At 34.2% G+C, this 26,237-nt stretch overlaps 1 protein-coding gene across 1 annotated transcript in view; it reads left to right on the forward strand.

Annotated features, from left to right (window-relative positions):
- LOC149075232 (uncharacterized) overlaps positions 1–26,237 on the forward strand; it is a 95,553-nt gene that overhangs the window by 38,711 nt on the left and 30,605 nt on the right. Inside the window, exons 11-14 of the mRNA XM_089242519.1 lie at positions 8,426–8,689; positions 13,108–13,371; positions 17,078–17,353; positions 19,735–20,001. Coding sequence (XP_089098645.1) covers positions 8,426–8,689; positions 13,108–13,371; positions 17,078–17,353; positions 19,735–20,001 — 1,071 coding nt within the window. The remainder of the gene's footprint in view (positions 1–8,425; positions 8,690–13,107; positions 13,372–17,077; positions 17,354–19,734; positions 20,002–26,237) is intronic.

Here is a 26,237-nt window from a genome sequence, read left to right on the forward strand (position 1 = left end):
CTTTATAATACCAGTCCATTTTCAAATATTGTATTAGCAAAAAATTTCAAACTACTGGACAGGAAGAAATTTGCAAGGATGAATTATTCTAATGCCTAATTATTGAATGGAATATTGAAAAAAAAAAAAACTCATGGACATACGTATTATGAGCACAGGCATATACAAATATTTGTATAAATTAAACTTATGAATAAAGAGAGAAAGAAAAATAATTTCCTGTAAAAAAATTTCAGTAATTTTATAATGCATCGTGTTTCATTCACGTTTGGAGAGAACCTTGCACAAATGTCCTTGTTTTTTTAACACTTTCGGGTCTAAGCCCGAGCCTGACTCGGGATGCCGTTTTTGTTCAAGGGAACTAAGTCTGACTCGGGCTTAACTTTTAACTATAGTAGCTATAAAATGACTGAATATATATGTTTCCAGTGTTCTTAAACATAATCTATAAATCTTCTATAGTTCCAAAAAAAAAAAATTATATTATATATATATAGATGGCAGCAGAGCCAACGGATATAGCGTAAGTATAGTTGAAACACATTTGTCTTCCTAGGTAAGGTAGCCATGTTTGTTGATGACAGAATGATATTTTTTTAATAAAAACAATTTTTAGATATTTGTACAACATTTGGATAAGGTTTTATTCAGAATTATTTGAAATTTTATGCTAAAATTCTTATGCGGAACTTTTTTTAAAACTCTAAAACATACTTTTTAATTATTTCTCATTAAATATTAGTTTATAGTACCTTTAAATAATTGCTATATTATGAAAGAAAAGAGTTTGAAATTTCTAGTTAAAAAAACTGTTGAGATGTATATATTCTAAGTATTTTTAAAAAAAAATCATGAAAAGAGCCAAAAACCCTCAGTTTACTGGGACAAACATAGTCGAAATAGCTCAGACCCAAAAGTGTTAAGATTGTTGATACTGAATTTGGAGGGTGCTGTGATCTATTTCGTTAATATAGATGGCAGCATCTAATAGACCTTATTCTGTGCTTTGTTTATAATGTTCAAGTGATTTAAGATTGCTGTCTGTTCTGCTTCTGTGTCTCACGCTCTCTCGAGCATTCGCAATCATGTAGCCAACGCGTTAACATCTATTTCTATTCGTGCTTCATCCTATATCATGTGTATGTGTATTAAATGCAATAACTCAAAGAGTTCACTTCGTCTTCTATCGTCTTCCACTCGGACGAATGTTTCAGCGAGAATGAAACATAAAACTGGCGACGAACTATGGGATGTTTACCAAACTGATGCCTGATGAGAGCTGGTATGTTTATTTCGACATTGCTTTTCCTTATCACGCTCGAGTTTCGTGGCACTGGTACCTATTTATATTGATGTTTATAAAATTCTAACATGGCAACAATTGGGTCTATGCCTGAGTTCGATACCTCAAATTCGGGGTCCTGGGATTTATATATACAACAGCTGACTTTTTTCTTGGAAGCAAATGCGATAACGCTTCCTGAAAAGAAAAGGGCTGTTCTTTTGGCTGTGTGCGGAATAAAAACGCTAGGGATTTTGCGTTCCCTTGTGTCGCCTCAGCAGATTTCTGATGTGAGTTTCGATAACATACTCGAACTACTGAAGAATCATTTCTGCCCACAACCCTCCGAAATTTATTGCAGATTTAAATTTCATAAGAGAGTACAGTTAAACAATGAGTCAGTAAATTCGTACGTTACCGAATTAAGAAAATTAGCTGAAAATTGTAATTTTGGTACTACTCTTGCTGAACGATTGCGCGATCAGTTGGTATGTGGATTACGAGATGAAGGAACTCAACGGAAGTTACTGGCAGAGCCAAAATTGAATTTTGACGATGCTGTTGCCAAGTGCCTTGCAGCTGAAACTGCGTTTTCACAATCAAAACAAATTCATTCTCAAAATTCTCAAGTTTCTAATTCAGGAACTTCTGATTTCGTTGATCAAGTGAAGTGTAAAAAGAAATTTAATTCGAAACAAAAAAATGTTTCAAAGGATGATTTTTCTAATAACAGTTATGTATGTTTTGGTTGTGGTGGACGACATGACCGTTCTAATTGTCGTTTCAAATCAGCGACTTGCAGGCACTGTGGCAAGAAAGGGCATGTACAAACTGTATGCCGGGCCAAGAGTATTCAGAAAAATAAAGCATACACACATAATACACATGAAATTAAAACCGAAAATGAATATTCGAATTCTGTAGTTAACTTTTCTGGTTTCAAACAAGGTATCGAGGTTTTATTGAACAACCATGCATTAAAAATGGAGATTGATTCTGGATCTTATTATTCTATAATTTCTAAAGAAACTTTTGAAACTTTGTTTGGTTGCTGCAAACCTAAGATTAGAAACACTTTTGTGAAGTTGCAGGATTTTCAAGGAAATTTAATTTCACTTCTAGGTTCATGCATAGTAGAAGTACAATTTGGGAACAAGAAAGTCAGATTACAATTGCTAATTTCAAAATGTAAATGCACAAATATTTTGGGTTTGTCATGGTTTGAGCCTCTGGGTATTTCATTGAATGGAGTCAAAAAGATTGAATCTAATCCTGTGGATTTTGTAATTCAAAAATATAGCGAGGTTTTTGATGCTGGATTGGGTACATTTGCAGGACCTGTCGTGTCTTTACCTCTTGATCCTCAATTTCCTCCCATTCGACTCAAGGCTAGGAATGTTCCACTTGCAATGAAACCAAAAATCGAGATTGCTTTGAAAAAACTTCAGGATGAAGGAGTTATTGAACCTATTTCGAACCCAAAGTGGTCAACTCCTGTTGTTCCCGTTATTAAACCTTCAGGTGACGTTAGATTATGTGGGGATTATAAGGTAACTTTGAATAAGGCCATGAATGCTCACCCCTATCCAATTCCAGCTGTTAATCAGTTATTGTCAAACCTGAAGGGTGGAGGATATTACGCTAAAATAGATTTAGCTCAGGCTTATTTACAGCTTCGTGTAGACGAAACTTCAGCCGAGGCCCAGACAATTGTAACTCACAAGGGTGCTTTCAAGGTTAACAGATTGCAATATGGTGTTAATGTTGCTCCTGGAATTTTCCAAAATATGATCGAAAATTTGTTTTCAAATTTGGAAGGAGTAGTTCCATATTTTGATGACGTTTTGATCAGGGCTAATTCTCTAGATCAATTAGCATCAAGATTAGAATGCGTGCTAGACAAACTTAAAAATGTCGGATTACGTGCTAAAAGAGAAAAATGTCTTTTTGGAGTCACTGAAATTGAATTTTTAGGGTACCGTATCGATGCTGCGGGTATTCACCCTTCCAATTCGAAAATTGAAGCAATACGTTCGACTCCCATTCCAAAAAACAAACAACAATTGCAGGCATTTTTAGGACTGATAAATTTCTATAACAGTTTTCTTAAGGATAAGGCTACAGTTGCGGAAGTGTTGCATAGATTACTGGATCAAAATGCACCATTCAAATGGTCAAAGATCCACGATGATGCCTTCAATTCTCTGAAGGAATTGTTAAGTTCGGATTGTGTGTTAGTTCCTTTCGATGAAAAGCTTCCCATTGTGTTGGCATGCGATGCTTCACCTTTTGGAGTTGGTGCGGTTTTGAGTCACGTACTTCCTGATGGTTCAGAAGCACCAATAGCTTATGCCTCGAGAACTTTAACTACTACAGAACGGAACTATGCTCAAATCGATAAGGAAGCTTTGGGTATAGTATTTGGAGTAAAAAAGTTTCATCATTTTCTGTATGGTCACTCATTCACTATAGTTACTGACCACCAACCTCTGTTGGGAATTTTCAATAAAAATAAGCCCACGAAAGAGATTTTATCTCCGCGAATGCTAAGGTGGAGTTTGCTTCTAAATGCATATGATTTTTTGTTAATTCATAAGCCGGGAAAGAAAATTGGTAATGCGGATGCCCTAAGCAGATTACCGAATGCAAAAACTCCCGAATCCATGGTCACTTCTCCATTAGAAGTGCTATTCATAGAAGAATTAGAAAATCCACCACTTCATGCTGTGGATATCTCAAAAATGACTATTAGAGATCCAATACTTTCTAGAGTGTTGAACTGGGTACTAAAAGGTTGGCCTGTTGAGATGAAAAATTCACAGTTTCGAACTTATTTCATAAAAAGGAATGAACTATCAGTGCATAAAAATTGCTTATTATGGGGAAATAGAGTAATTATTCCAGTGCCAGGTCGATCTCGAGTTTTAAGTGAATTGCATGTCGCGCATCCAGGCGTTGAACGCATGAAAGCTCTTGCAAGATCGTTCGTATGGTGGCAAGGCATGGATGCTGATATTGAAAACTACGTAAGAAGATGTACGAACTGTCAACGTACAAGGCATGCACCTCCCAAAGTTCCAATCCATCCGTGGGAAATAACGACAAAGCCTTGGTCTCGAGTTCACATAGATTTCGCTGGACCATTTCAAGGACAAAACTTCTTGATTTTGATTGACTCTTACTCCAAGTGGACTGAAGTACGACGAATGACATCAACTACTGCCACCGAAACCATCGATGTGCTGCGCGAGATTTTCGCTACTCATGGTTTGCCGGATGTTGTAGTTTCCGATAATGGACCTCAGTTCACATCTAACGATTTTCGCCGTTTCCTAGAAAGTAATGGTATTCGTCAAGCACTGATTGCTCCTTATAGACCATGTGCAAATGGTCAAGCAGAGAGAACTGTCCAGTCGGTGAAGGACTCTCTAAAACGCATCGTTTCAGGTTCCTGGAGAAAGCGTCTTTCCAATTTCCTACTTCATCAACACATCACGCCATCTTCAGTAACAGGGGTCAGTCCAGCTGAGCTGCTGATGGGAAGGAGGCTGACTACTGTCTTGGACCGTCTTCATCCAGACTTGGTGGGTGATAGAAGGTGGAAACAAGAGCAAGATGCAGCTACAGAGCAAAAGCAACGAAAAGTGAGACGATTCGATGCCAAAGATGCTGTCTACATCAGAAATTATAGCCAGGGTGCATCCTGGATTCCGGCTACTGTTGTGAAACCAACCGGACCAGTGTCATACAAAGCCATCACCAATACCGGAGATGTTGTCCGACGTCACGCTGACCAAATGATGAACCGTTATCCTACAGATCCTACAAGTTCAGAGATTTCCGGATCGAGTCCAATTCCTGCAGATGTGTCAACAGAGACTAGTGCAGAACCTTCAAGTTCAACGTTTGCAAACGAGCAGATACCAAACGATAACGGAACTGTGGCAACAAAGACTCCGAGACCGAAACGAACAATCATTCGCCCAAAACGACTGGGAATCGACGACTTTCCTAACTAAGAAGGGAGGGGTGCTGTGATCTATTTCGTTAATATAGATGGCAGCATCTAATAGACCTTATTCTGTGCTTTGTTTATAATGTTCAAGTGATTTAAGATTGCTGTCTGTTCTGCTTCTGTGTCTCACGCTCTCTCGAGCATTCGCAATCATGTAGCCAACGCGTTAACATCTATTTCTATTCGTGCTTCATCCTATATCATGTGTATGTGTATTAAATGCAATAACTCAAAGAGTTCACTTCGTCTTCTATCGTCTTCCACTCGGACGAATGTTTCAGCGAGAATGAAACAGAGGGATGTCTGTCTTTTCAACTTTGATTTTTTTCTTGAGATTTGGATCTCTTCCTATCTTATCAATTATTTTTTATTTTTCCCTTACAAACCTGAAATTTCCAACTTTCACAAGATTTTTGAAAAATCTACACAGTCAAAATTTGTATTGATGTTACAAAACTGAATCCACTCGCAACTGGGTAAAAGCAAAATGTCAATTTCGAAGTGACCATACATAAAATAAAAGATTTGCAAGCATAGATGACAAGTTTATTGTGACTCGTTTATCAAAAAAAAAAAAAAAAAACTAGAACGGGAGGGGAGGAAGAGAAAGGAGTTCCTTTATTTATGTATCGCGCACTGTAATTCCTCAAAGAAAAGATAAATACAATTTTTCCAAAATTTATCTCATACCTAAAAACTTTGAGTTAAAGGAAGAAAGCTTTGACTTGAGGAAAAATTTTAATATCAAAAGAATATTGAAGTTTCTGGAACAGGAAGAAAATGTATCGAAACAGATATTCAAGTCATCAGAATTTGACTTGTTGAGGTTGTTGACTTGTTTTTGCCATGAGCAAGTATTGTTAACGGACTCATGTTTTTATTGTATATCGAGTGTGACCCTACTGCAACATTGATTCTAATCATCCCACTAATGTAAACATCCCAAAATGCCGTGATCGAATTTTATTCATAATCTTACGAATTTTGTGCTCCATAGATATTCATTTCGCAGTGAATCTAAGTCAATAACCACAGGCCCGTGTAAATGACAAGTCCAAGGAAACAAAGATAACAGTTAATTAATCTTTAATTATTAGGCTACTATAAATAAGGGCATTAAATATACGATTTACAAATAGAAGCTAGGATAGTGCATTACATAATTTCAATTTACATGGAGAGTGATAAATGGTTCGTAAAGTCGGAAGTGTGACTTACCCCAAATCCGGTGAAGATCAACTTCACTACGGCGTAGCTGCCCATCTCACACTTATCTTGTGGACTTCCACAACCTCTCTCTATCTCACTCACTCAGTCTCTCTCTATATCTCCCTGAGTATATTTCCTGTGTCCCTCAAACTTCATATATATATTTTTCTTTGGCTATCCGCCTACTCCTACCTATAATCCATAAACTTCATCTCATTCGCTAATTCCGATTTTCTTTCCTAAATTTTCTTTACCAAACTTCTCTTCACTTTACATTATTGGATAACATTTTCCTATGGACATGCGTTTCATTGGCTACTGCTATCCCTTTGGTTCGGTTGACGTTCCTGTGGGAACTATTCCCGGAATTCGCAAATCTCCTTTCACCTAATACCATCTGCTCTAACCCTGGACTTTCTCACGCTTTTACATGTATACAAAATTCTGACCAGCTGCAAATATCATTGAAATATGAGCGCGGCCGCTGAATTTTATTACCATATTCTTCTTATACAACTTATACCGATTTCTTTCATAGTGTCCTGCACCCTTTATGCGATTCATTTCAGTCCCCATATTTATAGATCTGTTTATCGCTACTTTTTATACTACTTCTTCGATTCTGTATTCCTTACGTGCTACGCGCCAAATTTATAGGTTTCTTTCATGATCCATATTCTTTGGGACTCTAACTCCTAACACCTGGATAACACCTGGCTAGTATGGCTTTGAAATACATAATTTCAAAGTCCATCCTTTCATACCATTATTCCTCGAACGATACGATTATTTAACTTTGCTAATTCCTTTACAGTATAACAGTATTTTTTGCTTATTACTTGTCATTTGCAAATAGAAACACTTATAGCTTTGTCAAACAGTGTATATTATCTGATTTTCTTCTGTTAGGTTTATTCTATGTTTTTTCAGGGTAGCTTGTACTTTTTACCATATCTAATTTTGATTAGATAATTACTGTAGATATTTTATGTGAAATGGTTTCTCAGTGTATTCTTCCCGATCTGTGGCATAGTAAAAATCACTAAACCACCTTCAGAATGTCATATATTTTTTTAATGAAGTAGGTTTTCTTCCGATTTTCAGCAGGTGCAAACTAAGGGGGGTGTAGGGAAAGTGTTCCACTGAGAAATCAACTTTACCAAATATCTGGGTGTGTCAATGCTAAAATAAGTGGCTTTTAGCATTGACAGTTTAAGGAGGCAAGATATTTTTTTAATGCAGCATTAAGAGTTGAAGAGTTTTCTTGGTAAATTATATATATATATAAATACTAATGTCAAAAAATAATAAGCTTGTAAATAATTTATCTTGAAAATGTTTGTTAAACAAGAAATATTTGAGAGCAGTTGTTGAAAGTAATTTGGTTAGAATAAAATTAATTGTCTCGTTGTATCATAATTTCCCATCATAAAATCATGGCTTATATAGCTTTGAATGTTCATTTTTCGCTCTTGTGCTAATTCAAAGCCAGAGTCTTTTCAGTATCTTTTTGTCTTGAAGTTCTGACTTTGAGGGACTCTAATAAATTTTTAATCTACATTTTTTATATATATAGTTATTTATAAATATATACATATTTTTATCCATTAAAAAAAAACAATTTCTATTCCAATGTTATGTTTTAATGTTTACTGAGTAATGTCAAAGAGTTAAGTAAAACTTCCAGACACTTAATTTTGTTTAAATGCTGGTGTGTATACTTTCGTCTTGAATGAAAACTATGTGCACTATATGCAAAACCTATATTGCCTAGGATCTAAAAAATCTGTGACTGGCAAAAAGTTTTTAGTTTTATTCAGTTTTCAACAACACGATCTGAATACTAATTATTAAAATATTATAATAAGTAAAGTATTATTTGCACTTTGTAATATAATGTTGGTTTTGTGTGTTTTTAGAGTATTGAATTTATGAAAAAAGAAAAGGAAAATTTGGAAAAATTGCTGAAAGAAAAAGAGAGTGTTATGCAGACTAAGAGTGAAGAGCTACTCAATGTAAAAAACACAATATCTAGTAGGGATCAAGAGGTGTTAGAACTGAAGCAACTGCTTAATGATGCCAAAAATAAGTCGAACACACTTGCCGAAAATCTTCAAGCTATTCAAAATGAACTTGCTAAGATAAAATCTGATAGTCACTCCGTTGTCACTGAGAAAGAACAGGTTTGTATTTTTGGGGCACATATTTTTTATTTTATTGGACTGAACACAACACATAAAACATACAATCAAAACTGAAAAAAACACAAAACAATAAAACTCCACAAAAACTAACATTACGATGACAGACACTCTGTAGCCCCAAGGAGCTGACACTCCTTCCAGTGGGTTAATATATGTTAATACAAATGCAACGCCACAACAGGCAAAATGCCCAACGAAGTGGCTGAGAAAAAGATGAAAAGATGCCCATAACAAATATGGATGTCATATATTTCAAAAATACAGCAACCCAATTAAAAACTAAAATTATAAACAATATATACACATGATAAAATACTATTAAATTAGAGTTAATTGAATTATGCAACAGCCTTGTTACAGTACTAATTGGTTAATATTTTATATAGTCATATATATGTGTATATATTTATAGATATTTTTTGACTGAACAAAGGAAAAATGTATTATATATAATTAATATATAAATATTACAATTAGTCAGTTCACGAACACAGAATTCGAATTCATGTACAATGTGTATTCACATGTATTTTTAAGTTGATTACAAGAATGATTATATTTTTGATGTTTTTAGAATGAATTATTTAAATTGTGCTTTTTTATTATGATCCATAAATTTAATCTAACAAAAATTAGTTACAAAATAGCTTCACCATTTGAATACCTATAAAATGAAGCTAAAAGTACTTTATGCATTTCATTTTAGTTTTTATGAAATTATCTTGGGCATGATCAACTCGATTAGGGTATCGCTGGGATTGTTAACAAATTTGCAGATGATGTGAAGCCAATGGGGATAGTCTGGAATCAAAGCGCTAAAGAGTTGCTCCAGACCAACTTAAACAAGATTGGAGAATGGGCAAATTATTGGAGCATAATGTTTAGCATTGAAAAGTGCATGGTGTCTCATTTCTGTTTGAACAACCCACATTTCTCTCACGAGTGTTATGGTGTCACTATCCCCGATGCAAGTAGGGTCACCAATTTGGGGATTCTCATTGACAAGTAGCTTAGGTTTCCTGAACATTATTCAGTTGTGGTAAAAAATTGAATAGAATGCTCAGTTTCATTTTCAAAAAGGTCTCTTTGAGTTCCTTTAAAGTCATTCTTCCACATTTCTGGGGCTTAGTTCGTCCTGGACTGCAGTATGCTGTAAGGTTTCGGAGACCATACCTCCAGAGGGACATGGACTTGGTTGAAGGGGTGCAGAGAAGAGCTATGCGTGTCCTTATTGGCACACGGGGCTTGAGTTATGAAGAAAATTTTCAACAGGATGGATTTTCAACAGCATAGGGTGGACTATGAATTAATAATATGTTGCCAATCGACTGCTTTGACAAGGGAACACTAGTATCGATTGGTAAGGGACAAGTCTAGGTTGTGGTGTTGCTGGGAATTTTTCTCTAATAGGGTTGTTAATAAGTGGAATAGCTTACCCCCAGGAGTAGTAAATTCTAACACAATTAACACGTTTAAAAAAATAAATGCAATAAACATGTTGAGGTAGATCAAGAAGCTATCCATACTTAGAATAAGGCAACCATAAATATTTTTTATGGGCATTGTGTATAATATTTACAATGTATATATGGTTTTTAGTTTTTATGATTGTATTTTTAATTTGGTTGCTGTATTTTAGAAATATATGACATCTATATTTGTTATAGGCATCTTTTTCCTCAGGCACCTCGTTGGACATTTTACCTGTTTTGGCCTTGTATTTGTATTATTGATCAAATAATATTGATTGTTATAGTTGAGCTATATACAATAGCTTCTATATACCGTACATGTATATAGTAGGGCTATATCACATACATTTTCCCCCTCACAACCAAAAACTCATTTTGTGAATTAGATTACAGTATAGTCACAGTTTGTGTCTTTAAAATTCAATAAAATTCAACGTTCTAGATAATTGAAGGTGGTGGGATTGCTAAAGTTTTTTTTCGAAACCTCTGTCTTTCTCTGACAAGAAAATGCTTTATTTTCTTTTATTTAGTCCTTCCAACAAATGTTAGTGATTTCAAATTTAAGTGTCCTTGACCCTTAGCTTGGTGTCCTCAGTAGACGGCCATAGTAGAATATTTCACAGGTCCCTTTTATTGTACACTTATAGTATTAAAAAAAATGATATCGTGCTCCATAGATATGTGTGAGGGCCTCCCTTTAAAGAGGCCATCTGTCTTGGTAGCCGTAATCTTAATGAACTAGTCTGTCGAACTAAGAAAGAAATAGGTAGGAGGATGTACAAATAAGTGGGTTCAGTTCAATATATAGTAATCTCATTCATGATTACCTTTAGTAAGATTCATATTTACTTGTGTGCAAATTATCATTTAATTTGTTTGTTTTGCAGTTTTAAATTTTTTAATGTAACTATTTTTCATCAGATTGCTATATTTCTCTATATCTGGCATAAGATCTAATGCTTAATTGTATTTAATTTATTTAACTTAACTGTATTTGATTTTCTTATAAGACTTCAGTTTTCTCGTCCATTTTTGAAATATTCAAAAAATGTTGTATATTATTTATGATTTAAAGAATGTTTTTAATGACAATTTTGTTAATTCAATGTAGCTATAGCAGGATCAAATTTAGTGGAATCAATACAAACAACCAATTTTGTAGAGGGAATCGATGGGGGGGGGGGGGGGTTGCTGACTTTTGATGAGTGGGGGGTTGAATTGAATGATGCTTATGTCAACAACAACCACTCTTTATAAAAATATTTCATATTTTTAATTGTTAATGGCATTTTTATTGGGAATGCCAAGAATAAGAAAAAATAGAAAAAATCTTTCCTTATTTTGTGGGCACCTAAACTAACATTTCTCCTTTATAAGTGCTCTACAGACCACCCCCCCCCCCCCAATGTCCTGTCTCATTTATAGAGAGGTGGGGAGTCAGCTGAACGGTTTTGTGTCCAGCGTATCACATGCATTGACCTTGAGTAATTTCTTTAACTCCTGTACATAACTAGATGCACGCTCTTCAAACAGCAGGAACGTGGTACACCGAGGGTATGCATGGTGACCAGGGAGAATTAACTATCTTCTTTTGCCCTATTGCCTATGCTACTGATACAATTTTTCGTGAATGGCAGATCGCCACTATTTCCTTCTAACCTCTGTATTGTCTATGCTCCTGTATGACATAGACGAGACACTGCTATGATTTATGGGACAAGGAAAGAAACTACTACTCGTGAAAACAATTTTCTTGTATGAATGGAAAGCTATGACCACACCCGGTTTGTGTGTATGGTGGAAAAAAAAAAAGCAAACACACTTTTGGTGTATTTATTTACTATTCTCCTGAAATACTTGATCACATTTGGTGTGGGCTCACCTTGCACTCAGAAAAAAATTATAATCATTAGCTATTTTAGACCAGACACATCCACAATTTTTCCATTTGCTTCAATAGCTAAATAGAAAAGAATTCAAATTACTCAAATGGTTGTTTATAAGCACCTATCTTGCCATTGACTGGAATATGGAGAAACTATGATAAAAAAGATGAGAGCTCAATACTCGGTACTTTGCACCAACCAACAACAATCTGTACCACTCTTCTAAATAATACTTAAGTAATTAATAAACATAAAACACACAAGCTAAAAACATAATCTGCTTAGTCTATAATCATGTAAAAAATAATCCCTGTACATACATAGCAAAGTTCACTACAGCCGTGTCAAATGGTGGTGATCAAGCTCCCTATGTATATTCTCAAAGGGCAATCCGATCAGAGGCTCAACGTAGGATCAACCTTTGGAGGGGGCAAAAAACTTAGGGGTTGGGTTGTAATGAATTTCTTGAAGAGAAATTTTGATTTCTTGGCCTTCAAATAGCATTGAAAGTAAGGATTGCTGAAAATAACATATAAAATTATTTTCTACTGATATTTTAATTTAAAAAAAAAAGTTTTTTCATCGAAAATAAATTTTTGATCCTTTGGGGGCGTAGGGGATCCTGCCCCTTTCCTCCCACGTATGTATCTGATCCTAATATGCATTAGGAGGTAGAGCGCATAGCTGACAAAATTTTGCTGACAAGGGGATTCTCAGTCAGTACATTTGTAACAGTTTTGCCTGAATGCTGTTTGGATTCTGCAAAATGGGCATTCCCTCATTTGCTTGTATGCCGCTCTGGTGGCTTATTTTGTATCCCAATCCACTGATTTGCCCGACTTTTTCATTCTTTTTAGTTTGTAGTGTTTTAAGCTGCTGTTGAATGTAAAATTGTTTATCAAAAATGTGCATATATTTTGACATAATACGACGAAAAACAAACTGTTAAGTAGTTCATTAAAATTGAACGGTTTTGTCTTACCCTTCTTTCATTTCTTGCAGATGTTTTTATATGTTGTTATATATTTTTCACTTTAAGAATATGAAGTCAATAGAAGATGAAAAAGAAAAACTGAAGAACCTACTGAAAGAGAAAGAAAGTGATCTACAATGTAAAGAGGAAGAAGTAATTAGTTTGAAGAACAGGATCTCCAGTAAGGACCAAGAACTATCTGATCTGCAACAACAGCTGAATGAGGCCAAAGACAAATCAGTTGCTGTTAGTCAAGATCTTAAAAATGTTCAAGATGAAATCAGTAGAATTAAATCTGAAGGCCATTCACTTATTATGGAAAAAGAACAGGTTGACTACTTTTGAACTTTTTTTTAAATTTAGGCCTGAATTTTATTTTAACAACCAGAGTGCATAGGTAACACTCTATTAAGAACAGCATAAATGAGGGAAAGAAGCGCTGTCACTTAGTTTATACTGTTCTTGCTCAACTTTTCTTCAATTTTTGAATTGGAATATATCAGTAAATTTTGCCCTTAGAAATGTGGATATTTTTTTTTGGCCACAGAAGAGACGGCCACAAATTTCTAATTGGGAGTTAAAGGACTGGGTGTGGTATAATGGATATGTCACCCTGTTTATAAAGTAACTTTTATTCTGTCTCCAAGATGGTGTTATATCAAAGCTGACTCCATTTTGCATTGTGCAGCTTTAGGCTCTAAGAAACATCAGATTTATTTCAAGGGTCCCCTAGGCTAGTGCCCTTTCAGCATTTGCCTAGGGTATATTGTAAAAGGTGGCACAAATTTTGGCTTTGTGCCCTGACAGCAGCTAAGTTAGAATAATCCCTGGTTAACAATTTCTTATGATAAGTCATAAAATAATATTTTCTTAGTAGAAATAGCTCCTTGGAGTTTGATTTAAATGATGAATTTTAGATAGAAAATTGCCTAAAATTCATCAAATCATATGTTAATTGACTTAATTTTTGGTTGTTATAAGACTTTGTTTTTTTTTAGTTTCACTTGTCAGTGAACAAAAGCCTTTATACCAGATAGTGATAGAGGCCTTCATATCACTCACAGTGATGGTATAAAAAGTTAGGTTTAGCTTTTCAGAAATAATTTTTTGCCTAAAGTGCTTCTAAATTTAAGTTTGACAACATGTGAATTTTTTTGTCATTGGAAATATGCCCGCTTTTAAGACCAACTGTTAAGAAATTATACATGGGACGGCAAGAATAGTAGATACTCTATGTTTACACATGCATTGGTGTTTGTTTGTTAAACAATTGCTTGTTTTTGGGTCTTGCTGAAAAAATTTAAATTTTAAGAAATTGAAGGTTATCAAAAAGAATTTGTTCTTGAACATGTGTTTTGGAATTTACGATTGCTTTTCACAACTTGACCTAGTTAATTGTAAATTCAGTTCTGTTTATAATAGTATCCATACTTTTTGGGCTGTTATGCCTTGTTCAGGGCTTAAGTCAGACAGACTGAATTAAAGGGGGGTGTTAGTGTAAATAACAACAGTGAAATATGTCAGTGTAAATAATGCCTGATAGATGGCAGCACCTATAACGTATGTTGTTATACTCTGATCAGTGTACTGTTTGTTCTCATTCCTCTTGTAACTGTCCTTGTATGTGTTGTGTAGTTTGTAGTAATGTGTGTTTCTGTAATAAAACCATATATCGTAATTGCTCCACGGACTCATCCTAATAGTCAGTTCCGGTCTGGGGTTTTTTTCATGTTTTACTAAAATGCAGCTCTTCTTTCGTCCTATTGAAATTTTCTTTATGTGTGATGATCTCTGTTGCTTCATTTCAGAATAAAAAAGAAAGAAGGGCTGCATTTGTGTGTGTAAGTAAAACATGGCACCCTGCAGTACAAAAATCCAGATCAAGACGATTAAGGAACTGACGCTTTTAAATTCTATCCCTCATTCAAATTTAAAGACTCTAATTTCTGCCCACCCAATCAGAAGCCAACATAACATTTACATGTCACAACAGCGAAGTTGTTTCTTTTATTTATTTATTATTTTTACTTTTATTACCAGACATGTCCCGTTCCCCATCCGATACAGACATCAAAGCGTTCCCGAAGGTTGGACACACCTGGAAAATCCATCCAACATTTTTTTTCCGCCAACAGACAAATAAATAAGTCGTAATTACCATAAAAAGACTGATGTATATAAAATCTCAATCATTAGTAGAAATGAAGAATAGATGACTTGATAATCTTCTTCTTGAGCATCCTTTGCCCTCTCTGCCATCACGTCGGGATCTACTACATCTAAAATAAAATCGTAATTGACAATATATGATTAGGGTCTTGAATTTTCATCAGTAATGCAGTCAATTGATCTGTTTTCTTTTTGATCTCTAAATGGCTGAAATCTTGATGCTCTTGCATTTTTCCACAAATATCTCTTTGTTCCCATTTCCTGCTCATGTCCAATTTCCAAAATCAATGAAGTCTTAGATAGCAGGGCTTAGATATTTTTTGATCATGATCGAGTTAGTGGTAGAAAATTATGACCTTGCATATCGTGATTCTTCTGCATCTTCAGTGAAAGCATTAGTATATCAGTCTTCCGAGGAGGTCAGTTTGTCTCCTGGCTTGCCGTCACCTACACGATGTCTACCAAATTTATATTTTTTCATTTCATACTGTGCATCGCCCAGGCTCTATCGACCATTGTCAGTTTTAGCCATTGCCTTGGATGAAAGGGCTGGGTGGTGTTGGGTGCTTTATTATGCATATAAAATTCATTACATGAATATAAACACATTATTAAAAGAAAGGTATATACAGATTTAAATATTTCTATTACACAAAAGATGTCTACCGCAATAGTGGATGAAACATTTGCTTAAAAAAGTCTTGAACGTGCCATAGTAGCCAGAAAAGTATGGTTACAATATTGTAAACTCTGGCCGCCTTCTCTTTTCAGTTCTAATGAATGCTTACAATAAGTATAAGTAATATATTGCAATTATATATACTAGAGAGAGCTTATATATTGCAACGCCTAAAGAGTAGCTGTTGCTTATGCCATCTTACATGTGAGGTGATGTTATATTTCGGTGTTTTGAGTGTAAACAACTTAATAAAACTTGTTTTAAATGCTCATCTGCACATCCTGATTTTTATTTGACATTTTCAGCACTGTTAGAAAAAAATATATTTTTTTTTTATTTCTATGAAATACATAATTGCACATATTTTCAACCGTGTTTTAAAAAAAAACAATTAAATTTAAAAACGAGTAATCGTTGATGAATACTGTTGATTTCTTCTTCAATGGATCCCTATAAACCTGACTACATGGTTCACAAAGTTCATAACTTCCACCAATGTGCGTATCCCCATTATGTTACCCATTTATTTTCTTGCAGGCTGAGTTTAGGAAGTTTTTTTATTGTGGCATATGTATTTTGATAATTTTCTATGTATATTACTTTATTTTTTTACATCACTGACACGCATGTTAGTTGTCTCAACTCTATGCATTCTTTTTTGTAAAGGCTCAATTACGTTTTGCGAGTTTCCTAGCTATTTTTAGGTAAGTAAAGAAGCTGGCGAGTGAACCGATATTAACTAGCACAGTGAATTTCAATTACATAGGACTATACTAAAATCCTCACTAGATGAGCGAGCAACTCATTTTCTTTCTCTTCCTTTTTGCGTATTGTCATCTTTCTCTTTTTTTGCGAGCCAAAGTGAGAGGGGAAAAAAAGCCACATCCATATTGCACCTGAGAGGTAATAAAAACGACAGAAAGTAGCGAGAAAAGTAGCTTTTCTATTTTTTTTTTCTATCTTCCTATTTTTATATCTATCCTATCTTCCAACTTTTCTCACACTATCAGAGCAAGTGGCAAAGTACTTGATAATATTATTACATAGAGTGACTTTAGTAGAAACGAGTAAAACCGCAAGTGAGTAGCTAGTAAACTTTCCCAATGTAATTCAGCCTTATAAGTAATTGTATATGTGAATGCGATTTCAGTTATGAAAACAAAAAGAAAAAAATTCAATTCATTTCAGAATTTCCAGGAATTGCAGCAAGAAATCGCTCATTATGTCAGTTTGGTTGAAGAGAAAACCAAAGAAAATTCAAACATACAAAGTCAGGTGGAACAACTTCAGGAAGCACTTCAAATTAAAGAATCAAATGCATTAGCATTAGCTGAAATGGTGGAGGCCAGCCAAAAACAGTTGCAGAAGTTCAAGCAGGACAATGAGAATAATGTGGCCCTTCTGGAATCTAAAGTGGCAGAGTTCAAAGTTCAACAAGAAATACATTTGAAAGAGAAAGAGAAGGTTTTTTTTTTTTAAATCTCATAAGATTAATTTATATATAGCTTTTTTTTTCAAAATAATTTCTTTGTTATACAAAGCTGATTGAAATATGTCTAATAATATAATCTATAATGATTTGGTATAAAGTAAGAATATCAGTAGAAAAATACACTGCTGCTATGTAATAATTAGTTATCCATCAATAAAAGAAAAATTTCATTCTCCTTTAAAGACATAAACTATGGTAAACAGTTTGAAACAACAATGTTTCAGTGTTCAATACTCATTTGAGTATTTCACGCCTTAGAAGAAGAAGCTTTATTAGAACTATTGTTTAAAATTCATCTAACATAAGAATTTGGATAAATTTGTTCATTATGTAAGTACATGAATGAATGAACGCCAGAACTTTGCCACTGGACTTATCCCGTTGCCGAGATCTCTTCCAGCCCAGCTTCGTGGCAGAGTCTGGAACACTTTATTTAGTGTCAAAAAAAACAAAAAAACATACAAACTTTTTTACAACATATTTTCCCCGGACAATTGGGTACTGTCGCGATTAACAAATTTTGTGGTGATTACAGACGAGATGGGATTAGGAGTTGGAGAAGTTTCGGGGTTTAGTTAAAACGAATGTACACATATTAGGATGGAGATATGTTTTAAAAGCAATCGTGCGCCCCCCCCCCATGCCATTTCATCTGTTATGTAAGTACAGTAAAACCTTGATTATCCGAACACATCGGGACTGAAGGATGTTCGGAAAATAAATTTTGAAACCAATTCGATAATGCAAAGTAATAAATTGAATTTAAGATGAATTCGTCAGATGAAAAAAAAAAAGAAAGAAAAAAAGGCAGCTCTAAATTCACCCCTATAATTCACTGGTATCTCTATGATTTTTCTTCCAGCATGCCCCAGGTCTTTGAGATAGATCACCTGCTTATATTTCTTCATTGAGACTGGGCGGTGTGTCATGTTCTGGGTAAGAGAAGAAAGTATCTGTGAATCAAGTCTAATTCATTTCTAAAAACACGTTATATCCAAAGGTTCATTTACTTTCACTGTCTACTTGTAGGAAAAGCTTGCAAAGAAGCTCATTAGCGCTGAGAATTTAACATATTTAATTCTGCACGGTAATAAATCTAATAAAACAAATATACTGTTGATCCTGTTTATAACGTTTCGCCCATTTAGAAAGTTTTTCCATTTAGTACAACTTATTTTCATGGTCCTAACAATAAGTAATTCTCATTAAGATTTCCTGTTTAGAGTGTTTTCTTATTTACTTTTTTTATGACGGTTTCCTCTTTTCCCTCCCCCCCCCCCCCCCCGCCAATAAAAAAATTAGAAATATTTTTTTAGAGAATTAAAATATTGGAATAAAATAATTTCTTTTATACTATCTGTGAAGAATTAGATCCTGGTGCCCCTCCAAAAGTGGATTATGCGTACGCAACCATGATTTTTGCGATGCAAAACTGTGATTACCACATAGCAGCTAGATGACAAAGCTGTGGATATTCAAGGTCAAGTTTTTACAGATTTGGTTTTTTTCCACGATATCGGGAAAGTTTTACACTTTGAACGGGCGTTCAAATCTTTTATTATCAAAAAAAATGTGCATTTCTCAATAATGTCGGAACAAGACGAATTTACGCCATGTAGACACGGTCTTTGAATATCGGCAGATAGCAGCGAAAGTACCGTAATTTCCCGTATGTAACCAGAAGGGAGAAAATCAGCAGGGAATAAAAAATCTGAAATTTGGAACTTCTGTACACTGCCTTTCATTCAGAGAGAGAAGCAACTATATCCCTCACATTATTCTTCAACAACCCGCATGTATATCAATACAGTACAGTGTATAAAGTAGTAAAACCAGTTTTCCATGATCGTGCGATCATGATACATAGTGAAAAGAAGAAAAAAAGAAAGGGGAAAAAAACTTGGGGAGGTTTTTCCTCTCTATATACTTTTTTTCTTAGAAGTAGGAAAGAACGCGTCCCGGAGGATGCGTGAACAAAATTTTTATGCATCCTTTTCCGAAATTCTGGGTATTTGACGCGTTATAACACGTCAATGGCATCTCTGCTATTTCCTGATGTTATATATTTCTTCATATTATAACAATTCACTCAAATATTTCTTTGGGTTACATTTTTTTTAAAGATTATAACCTTAATGTCTACTGCAAATAGCTTAATTTTATTATTTCGTAAATTTTTATTGTAGAAATTTTGAAAAAAAACTTGAAAAAATGTTTCTTGTGATTGGCAAAATATATACCGTCGTCAATTATGGTTGATGGGTTGACTCCCTGATGTACACTATTTATTATGTCAGTAAATTGAGAGAGGATTATGTTTTTTTAATTCAAATTTTTACTTTTGTGCTTTCAGAAGCTGCAAGATGAAATCCACAGGCTAGAAGTTTTGGTGGCGGAAAAAGATAGTTTACTCAAACAACAAGGATCCCAATTAAACGAAATAATGGCAGTCATGCAACAGAAAGACAGTCTTGCAAAATCTTTGGATGAACAATTGAAAGAAAAAATAAAAGAGTTTGATGCCAAAATAGAGCTAGAGCTATCTATTCGCACTGAAATGGTATCAAAAGCTGAAAAACTGAATGCTTATTGTGAGCGTCTGGAGAAAGAAAAAGAGCAAGTTCGTTGTATTTTTTTGCTTCTGTGTTCAATTTCAGTGTGCATTGCTGTTCCTTTATATATTTTTACTCGTGTAATATTCTGATATTTGCTTTATATTGGCATTCCAGCCAAAAGGAAAAGTGAGTTTATGGAAATTACACATCAAATGATAGAAAATGGCTCAAGAACCAAAATCATTGTCTATGTGTAGTTAAGTATTAAAAAAAATGGGATGTATAATTAATTGTATACATCAATTGAAACTCAATCTCTCAGAAACTGCTCATTGAACAAAATATTATGATATGTTAATATTGGATCTGAATTATTATTAACTAAAATCTATATCAGTGTTGTGATATATCACTGGTGATGTTTTTATTTTTTATTTTTGCTGTGCAGTTATTTGAAAGTTTGTAAGAGGTGAAAATATATGATAAACTTGCACGGTTGATAAATGGTTCTCAAACATCAAAAAAGAAAGAAATGTTTTGTTGACAATAATCAAGTTTTCAGATGGTTTTGAAATGGCGACCATGAGTTAATAAATGAAAATATGAAATTAGTTTTTTGCACAACATATATTAATATTCATACATATTTTTGTGTAACAATATCTGTGAGATTACGATACTTGAATCAAAGATACCAAAAAAAAACCCATTTTTTTTAGAACTTTAAGTAAAAATGTTAAAATTTTGTTTTAAAGTAAAACATTAAGTAGAACTATGCTTATTTGGCTTAACTGGGAACAAGGATGACCAAGTTTATAGAAAATGCAAATAAGTGAGGGAGATCAAAACCGGTGCCAAATTTATTTTGTATGTATTGAATGTGTTAGATACTTTCAAGAAAAAATATTTCATTACATAAATACCGTATGAAAATTGTGCAAATAAATTACAATCAAAAGTAGGGAATTCATTTTCTACAGCCAAACAGAGCCATATACTATGAATTACAGTACATACACATTAGTGGCATGATATAACCACTTACAACATCAAGTGTGCATCTGGATTTTTTTAAGTCAGTTTTGGGAGAGATCCATTTTGAAGAGGGCCAGATAAGGGGACCAGTTCTACTGCATCTAAACTTGTAGGTGTATATAAGTCACAAATAACAACTAATTACTTGAAACTTCTGATTCTGAATGTTTTTCATGTTTGAAAGTATCCATATAAATTAGCATTTCATTTTGTTTGCTTTGAGGTGTTTATCAAATCATCTTAGCGTTACCACAGGAAATAGTTACTTGTGTTACCTCATTGGTTGCTATGCAAGTTATGATTTAAGACTGATTTAATATGAGTTTAAAACATTAATTAAATAGGACTGTCTTGAATGCTGACTGTGAATTTGATGAAGAAATTTTAAAACTTTAAATTATTTTCATTGTTAAACTTCAAGTATAAATAATTTATATTGTACGTAGATGCAGTTATTACTTGTAATTTTAAGTATGTGACTTTAAGTGGTTTTAATTATAGTGTTATATCAAATAACCACTCCTAAGTGCCATAGATATTTTATTATACAACCAATCCAGTGCCTTTTACCTTTCCATGCTTCTGTCAGAGGATTAAGGTAAGGAAAAAAAAATTAATTAAGAATAACATTTTATTTAATTATGCATTTCTGCCATTCAAGTTATTTTTAATAGCTATTAGAAATTTCGTGCTTGTTGGCATGAGCTTAAGCTATTTTAAAAAAAAGTTGAGTTTTGTAAGGTTTTTTCTCAAAATTGCTTTCTAGCTTTTCATTGATTTAATGGTTGAGAGAGTTGCATGAAGTTAGAGTAGACATCAAAGAGATTGCCATGTTTTTTCTATACAATAATTTCCTTTTTTCAGATTTATTTGTCCTTGTTTCATTTTCTTGGGTTTGGGTTAATCAAAAATTGTACAAGGTGTTTAATTGTACAGCATTGAAAAGTAGAATTTTTTCACCAAATTTATTTTTACCTTAGCCACCATATTGTGCATTCTGCTTATTGTGGCGGTTATATTTGTTTTTTATTTTCAAAATTAGAGATGGAAATCTGAAAATGTATTTGATTTTATAATCGAAGCAACAATTTCCCTATTGTCTACTCACTTGCCAACCTTTTTAGTATTCGCATTAAAAAAAAATCCCTATTTCAATATTGAAGTAGCTTTTTCATAACATTGCATACTAATATTCTGCATATGGAACAACAAATGTTTCCTCATAATGATTGTTTAGATATAATTTATTCAGATTATTTATCATATTTTCCTGCGTTTAACCTGTGGTGGCGCATAATCCACATGTGAAATTTCAAGAAAGAAAAAAAAAAACCAATGTTTAATCCACTGTGACATATCATCCGCAGGATTTAAAGATAATAAGAACTTACCTTATATTTCAAAAAAAAATTAATAGTTCGATCAAAAACCTTCACATTCAGACTCATCAGGTTGATAATATTTTCTGCAGATTGTTCACGGTGGTAGATAATCTGCATTTTTCAATGTTTAACTACTTTTTTTTAATAGATAAACTGTGGATTATGCTGAGGAAAATATGGTGGATATAATTTATTCAAGTTATTTAGATATAATTCAGCCCTATGCTTGCAAGTTCCGCAGAGGAATATGGACGAGGTGCATGTCTGGTTTAGTAGTAGCCTTACTTGCATGCAATCCTCACTTGGGCATATACCAAATTGATTCCTAAAGCTATTGCAAATGTTGGGAGTTTCAACAGGGTTTGGTACTACAGTCCACAATGATTAATGTGATCATATCCAGAATCTGGATTTCTAGCAAAATTACCATGTCAAGTAGAATATGTTGTACTGTGCTATGCTGATTAGATTTTATGCCAGTATTACTGTTTTTGGAGCCTAAAACCAATTATAGAATTTTCACTTCAAATTGAAAAGCTTTTTTCTAGATGCAAGCTTTTCAAGATGCTAGTAACTTTGTAGAATTAATCATAGGCAGATACTGGAGAGAGGAGGTCATAGGGTGACCTCCCACATTCAGTAAAAAATTGAATAACTAGCATAAGCAGGAGACGGGAGATGAACATTCACCCCCTCCCACCACTATACATACCCTTGGGGATCCCCCATTCAAGGAGCTGGTGTTCACTTACGATTAGTCCAATAAGTCAGGGTCAACACTATCACCACAAGCAAAAATACCTTGAATGAAAATGATTTTGGATGTTTTTCAAGTTGGAGCATGAATTTATTTTATTCATTTTTTAAGTTTTGCATGGTAAGAATAGTTTACAATAGGTGTTCAAAAACAATTGACACTATAGAAGCACAATTTATTTCATAAGGTTTTATATTTTTTGTTGTGTATAGGCATTTTCTTTTACCTTTGTGAGGCGTATGGAAGTAGTTTCTAGCAGCAATAATTATGCATGAGGTAACATAATTATAAAAAAAACCAGATAAGCATGAGACATCTCCACCATATTCTTGTATTTAAATTTTCACAAAGTACTGGGGGAATTATCATATGTAGTGGCATTTTGTCTGATGCAGTTGTGCGACGTATGGGATCCTATAAATATCTTGCAATTTTCTCAAAGACGTATCAATTTAATAATTATTTTTTTAATGCAGTGAAGAGATACAGTATATATATAAATATTTGTTACTAGAAAATGGTATTTAAATAGAAATTCAATTTTGTCCAGAAAAGTGCTGGTGGATATAATACAGTGGAACTTTGGTTAACGAGTTCGATTCGTCTCATGAACGTGCTTGTTCTCTAAAAAATCTCTCATATATCGAATCAAACTTCCCCCATAGTAAATAATGGAAAACACAAGCAAAATTTGTTCTGCAAATGTTCATTCACATAAAAATGACTAATATAAAAAACATTTAATTAGTGTTATAATATGATATCATGAACACATACACATACAGAATACAATTCAAATTTCAATCCTTACTACTTCCATCTTCGAGGGTTGCTCTGACCATAAAATGCCACTCATTAACTTTTCCCTTCTCCATTCTATCTCATCCTATAAACGCACCCCTAAAGGAATTTCAACAAAACAAATTATCCACTTATGTAAAATATTCTAGTTAGTTAGTTAATGATAATCACAACAGTAGTGACAGGGAATTACCCACCTCTGACTTGGATGGCTTCTCGATTGACACTAAATCACAGGGCGAATTAAAATGTGTGCTAATAAATGCTAAGAGTTTGGGTAATAAGAAAGATTTTTTGGAAACTGATAGTTGTGGAGGGCCTGGATCTTATAGCCATTACAGAATCTAAGACAAACGATGGAGATGAATCTTTCTTACACATCTCAGGATATGATACTTTTTTGAGAAATAGATCTGATAGGAAAGGGGGTTGAGTGTTGATATACGTGAAATAATGTTTGAAGGCTAGAGAGTGTAATGTGCAGAGAAGTGATATTGAAACTATATGGGTTGAGTAGAATTAAATTTAAAAGTTTTTGGGTTTTTTGGTCGACGTGAAGCACAATCTGTGCATCACGTCAGTACAAAAACTGTACTTCACTTCAGTCAAAAAACCCGCAAACTTTTAAATTTAATTCTAATTTACACGATGGCCATGAAAGCCTTTTTTGTTTCATTATATGGGTTGAGCTTGAAATTAAAAGACATCATAAACATTTTGTTGGGGTTTGTTACAATCCTCCGAATAGAGATCCGAACTACATCGCCAAACTTCATGATGAAATTTAATACATATGTAAGCGTAAGAGGGTTGTAATGCTGAGGGGTTTCACACAGGTATAGATTTTGAGAATCTTTCAGCTAGAGGTCAATATGAAGGGGAGATTTTTAAGTTGGTGCTCAATACTTTTTTGCATCAGCATGTATCAGAAGCCACTAGGGGTACTGTTATTTTGGATTTTGTTCTTACTAGTTCTGAAGATCTTGTTGAACATGTTTCAGTGAGGGAAACAAGTTTTTTTCCAGTGATCATTGTGTCGTCAGTTTTCACTAACTTTTCTTTGGGTAAGGTTGATAACAAAAGACTGGTTCCTTGTTTTCAGAGAACTTTGATGTTTTGAGAGGAAGGTTAGCAGAAGTTTTCAAAGACTTTTTGGAATCAGTCAGGGTGGTAAGTCAATGGGAAGAATTTAGTACATAGCTATCGTCCATTTGGCACGATGTTATTCCCTTTGTTCAAAAAAATTGTGTTTGTACATCATGACCCCCTATGGTTCACAGATAGCGTGCGTATCTTGAAAAGAAAAGAGCAGTCAGAGAGTATAAAAGTGGACGAGGTGATCTATCATTGTTTACTGATAAAAGAAGACTGTTGAAGAAAGCGATAAGGGATAGTAAAAAGGAACTTGAGTCTAGGTTGGCAGACAACATTGGCTCTGACCCAAAATAATTTTTTAGATATGCCAATAATATGATATAAGGGGACCATTGGCATACGTAAAGGGGGGTTTTGGGGTTCTGGTCCCCCCCCCCCCAAGCTGAGATACAGTGTTATTTTGCAGGGAAAAACTTAAATCCCCCTCACAAATTCCCCTTTCAAAAATTGAAAACCCCCCTTGAGAAAATTCTGCGTACACCTATGAAGGAGACAGTAGGCCCCCTCTCGATAGGAGGGTCTTGGGTAGAGAGCAATGTGGGTATACCATACCATTGAAAGCATGAAAGTTCTTTAGATACGCTTATATACATACACATATATGTGTAGTGCTTTCAATGACTTTTTCATGTCTGTTTTTAATAGAGAATACAATATTGAATGTACGGGTGTTGCATGGGGTAATAAAATCATCAATGATATTCAAGTGAAAGAAATGGAGGTCCTAAATCTTCTAAGAAATATATGTGCAAGCGAAGCACCAGGACCAGATCATATTTATCCCAGGGTCCTCAAGGAATGTGCTAATGAATTGTTGGGGCCAGTCGCATTGATATACAGGAGTAGTGTTGCTGAGAGTATTGTCCCAAGGGATTGGAAACTTACTAATGTTGTTCCCATATTTAAGAAGGATAGTAGAGAAACGTCCAATATCGTCCAGTTATCGTCCAGTGAGTTTGACGATCTCCCACTCAAAAATCCAAAGGCAGTTGGCGAAGTGGATAAACGAGAACAATGTATTGTCGGATAATCAGCATGGGTTCAGGAATGGAAAGTCATGTGGGACTAACCTCCTTTGTTTCCATGATCAGGTGACGAAAGCTTTGGGTAAGGGCAAAAATGTAGATGTTGTTTACCTTGATTTCTAGAAGGTATTCGATCGGGTCTGGCA

Source organism: Pholcus phalangioides, unplaced genomic scaffold (genome assembly GCF_987345545.1).
Source record: "Pholcus phalangioides strain wild (caught in Gottingen) unplaced genomic scaffold, Ppha-v1.0 ptg000015l_1, whole genome shotgun sequence".
NCBI lineage: Eukaryota > Metazoa > Arthropoda > Arachnida > Araneae > Pholcidae > Pholcus > Pholcus phalangioides.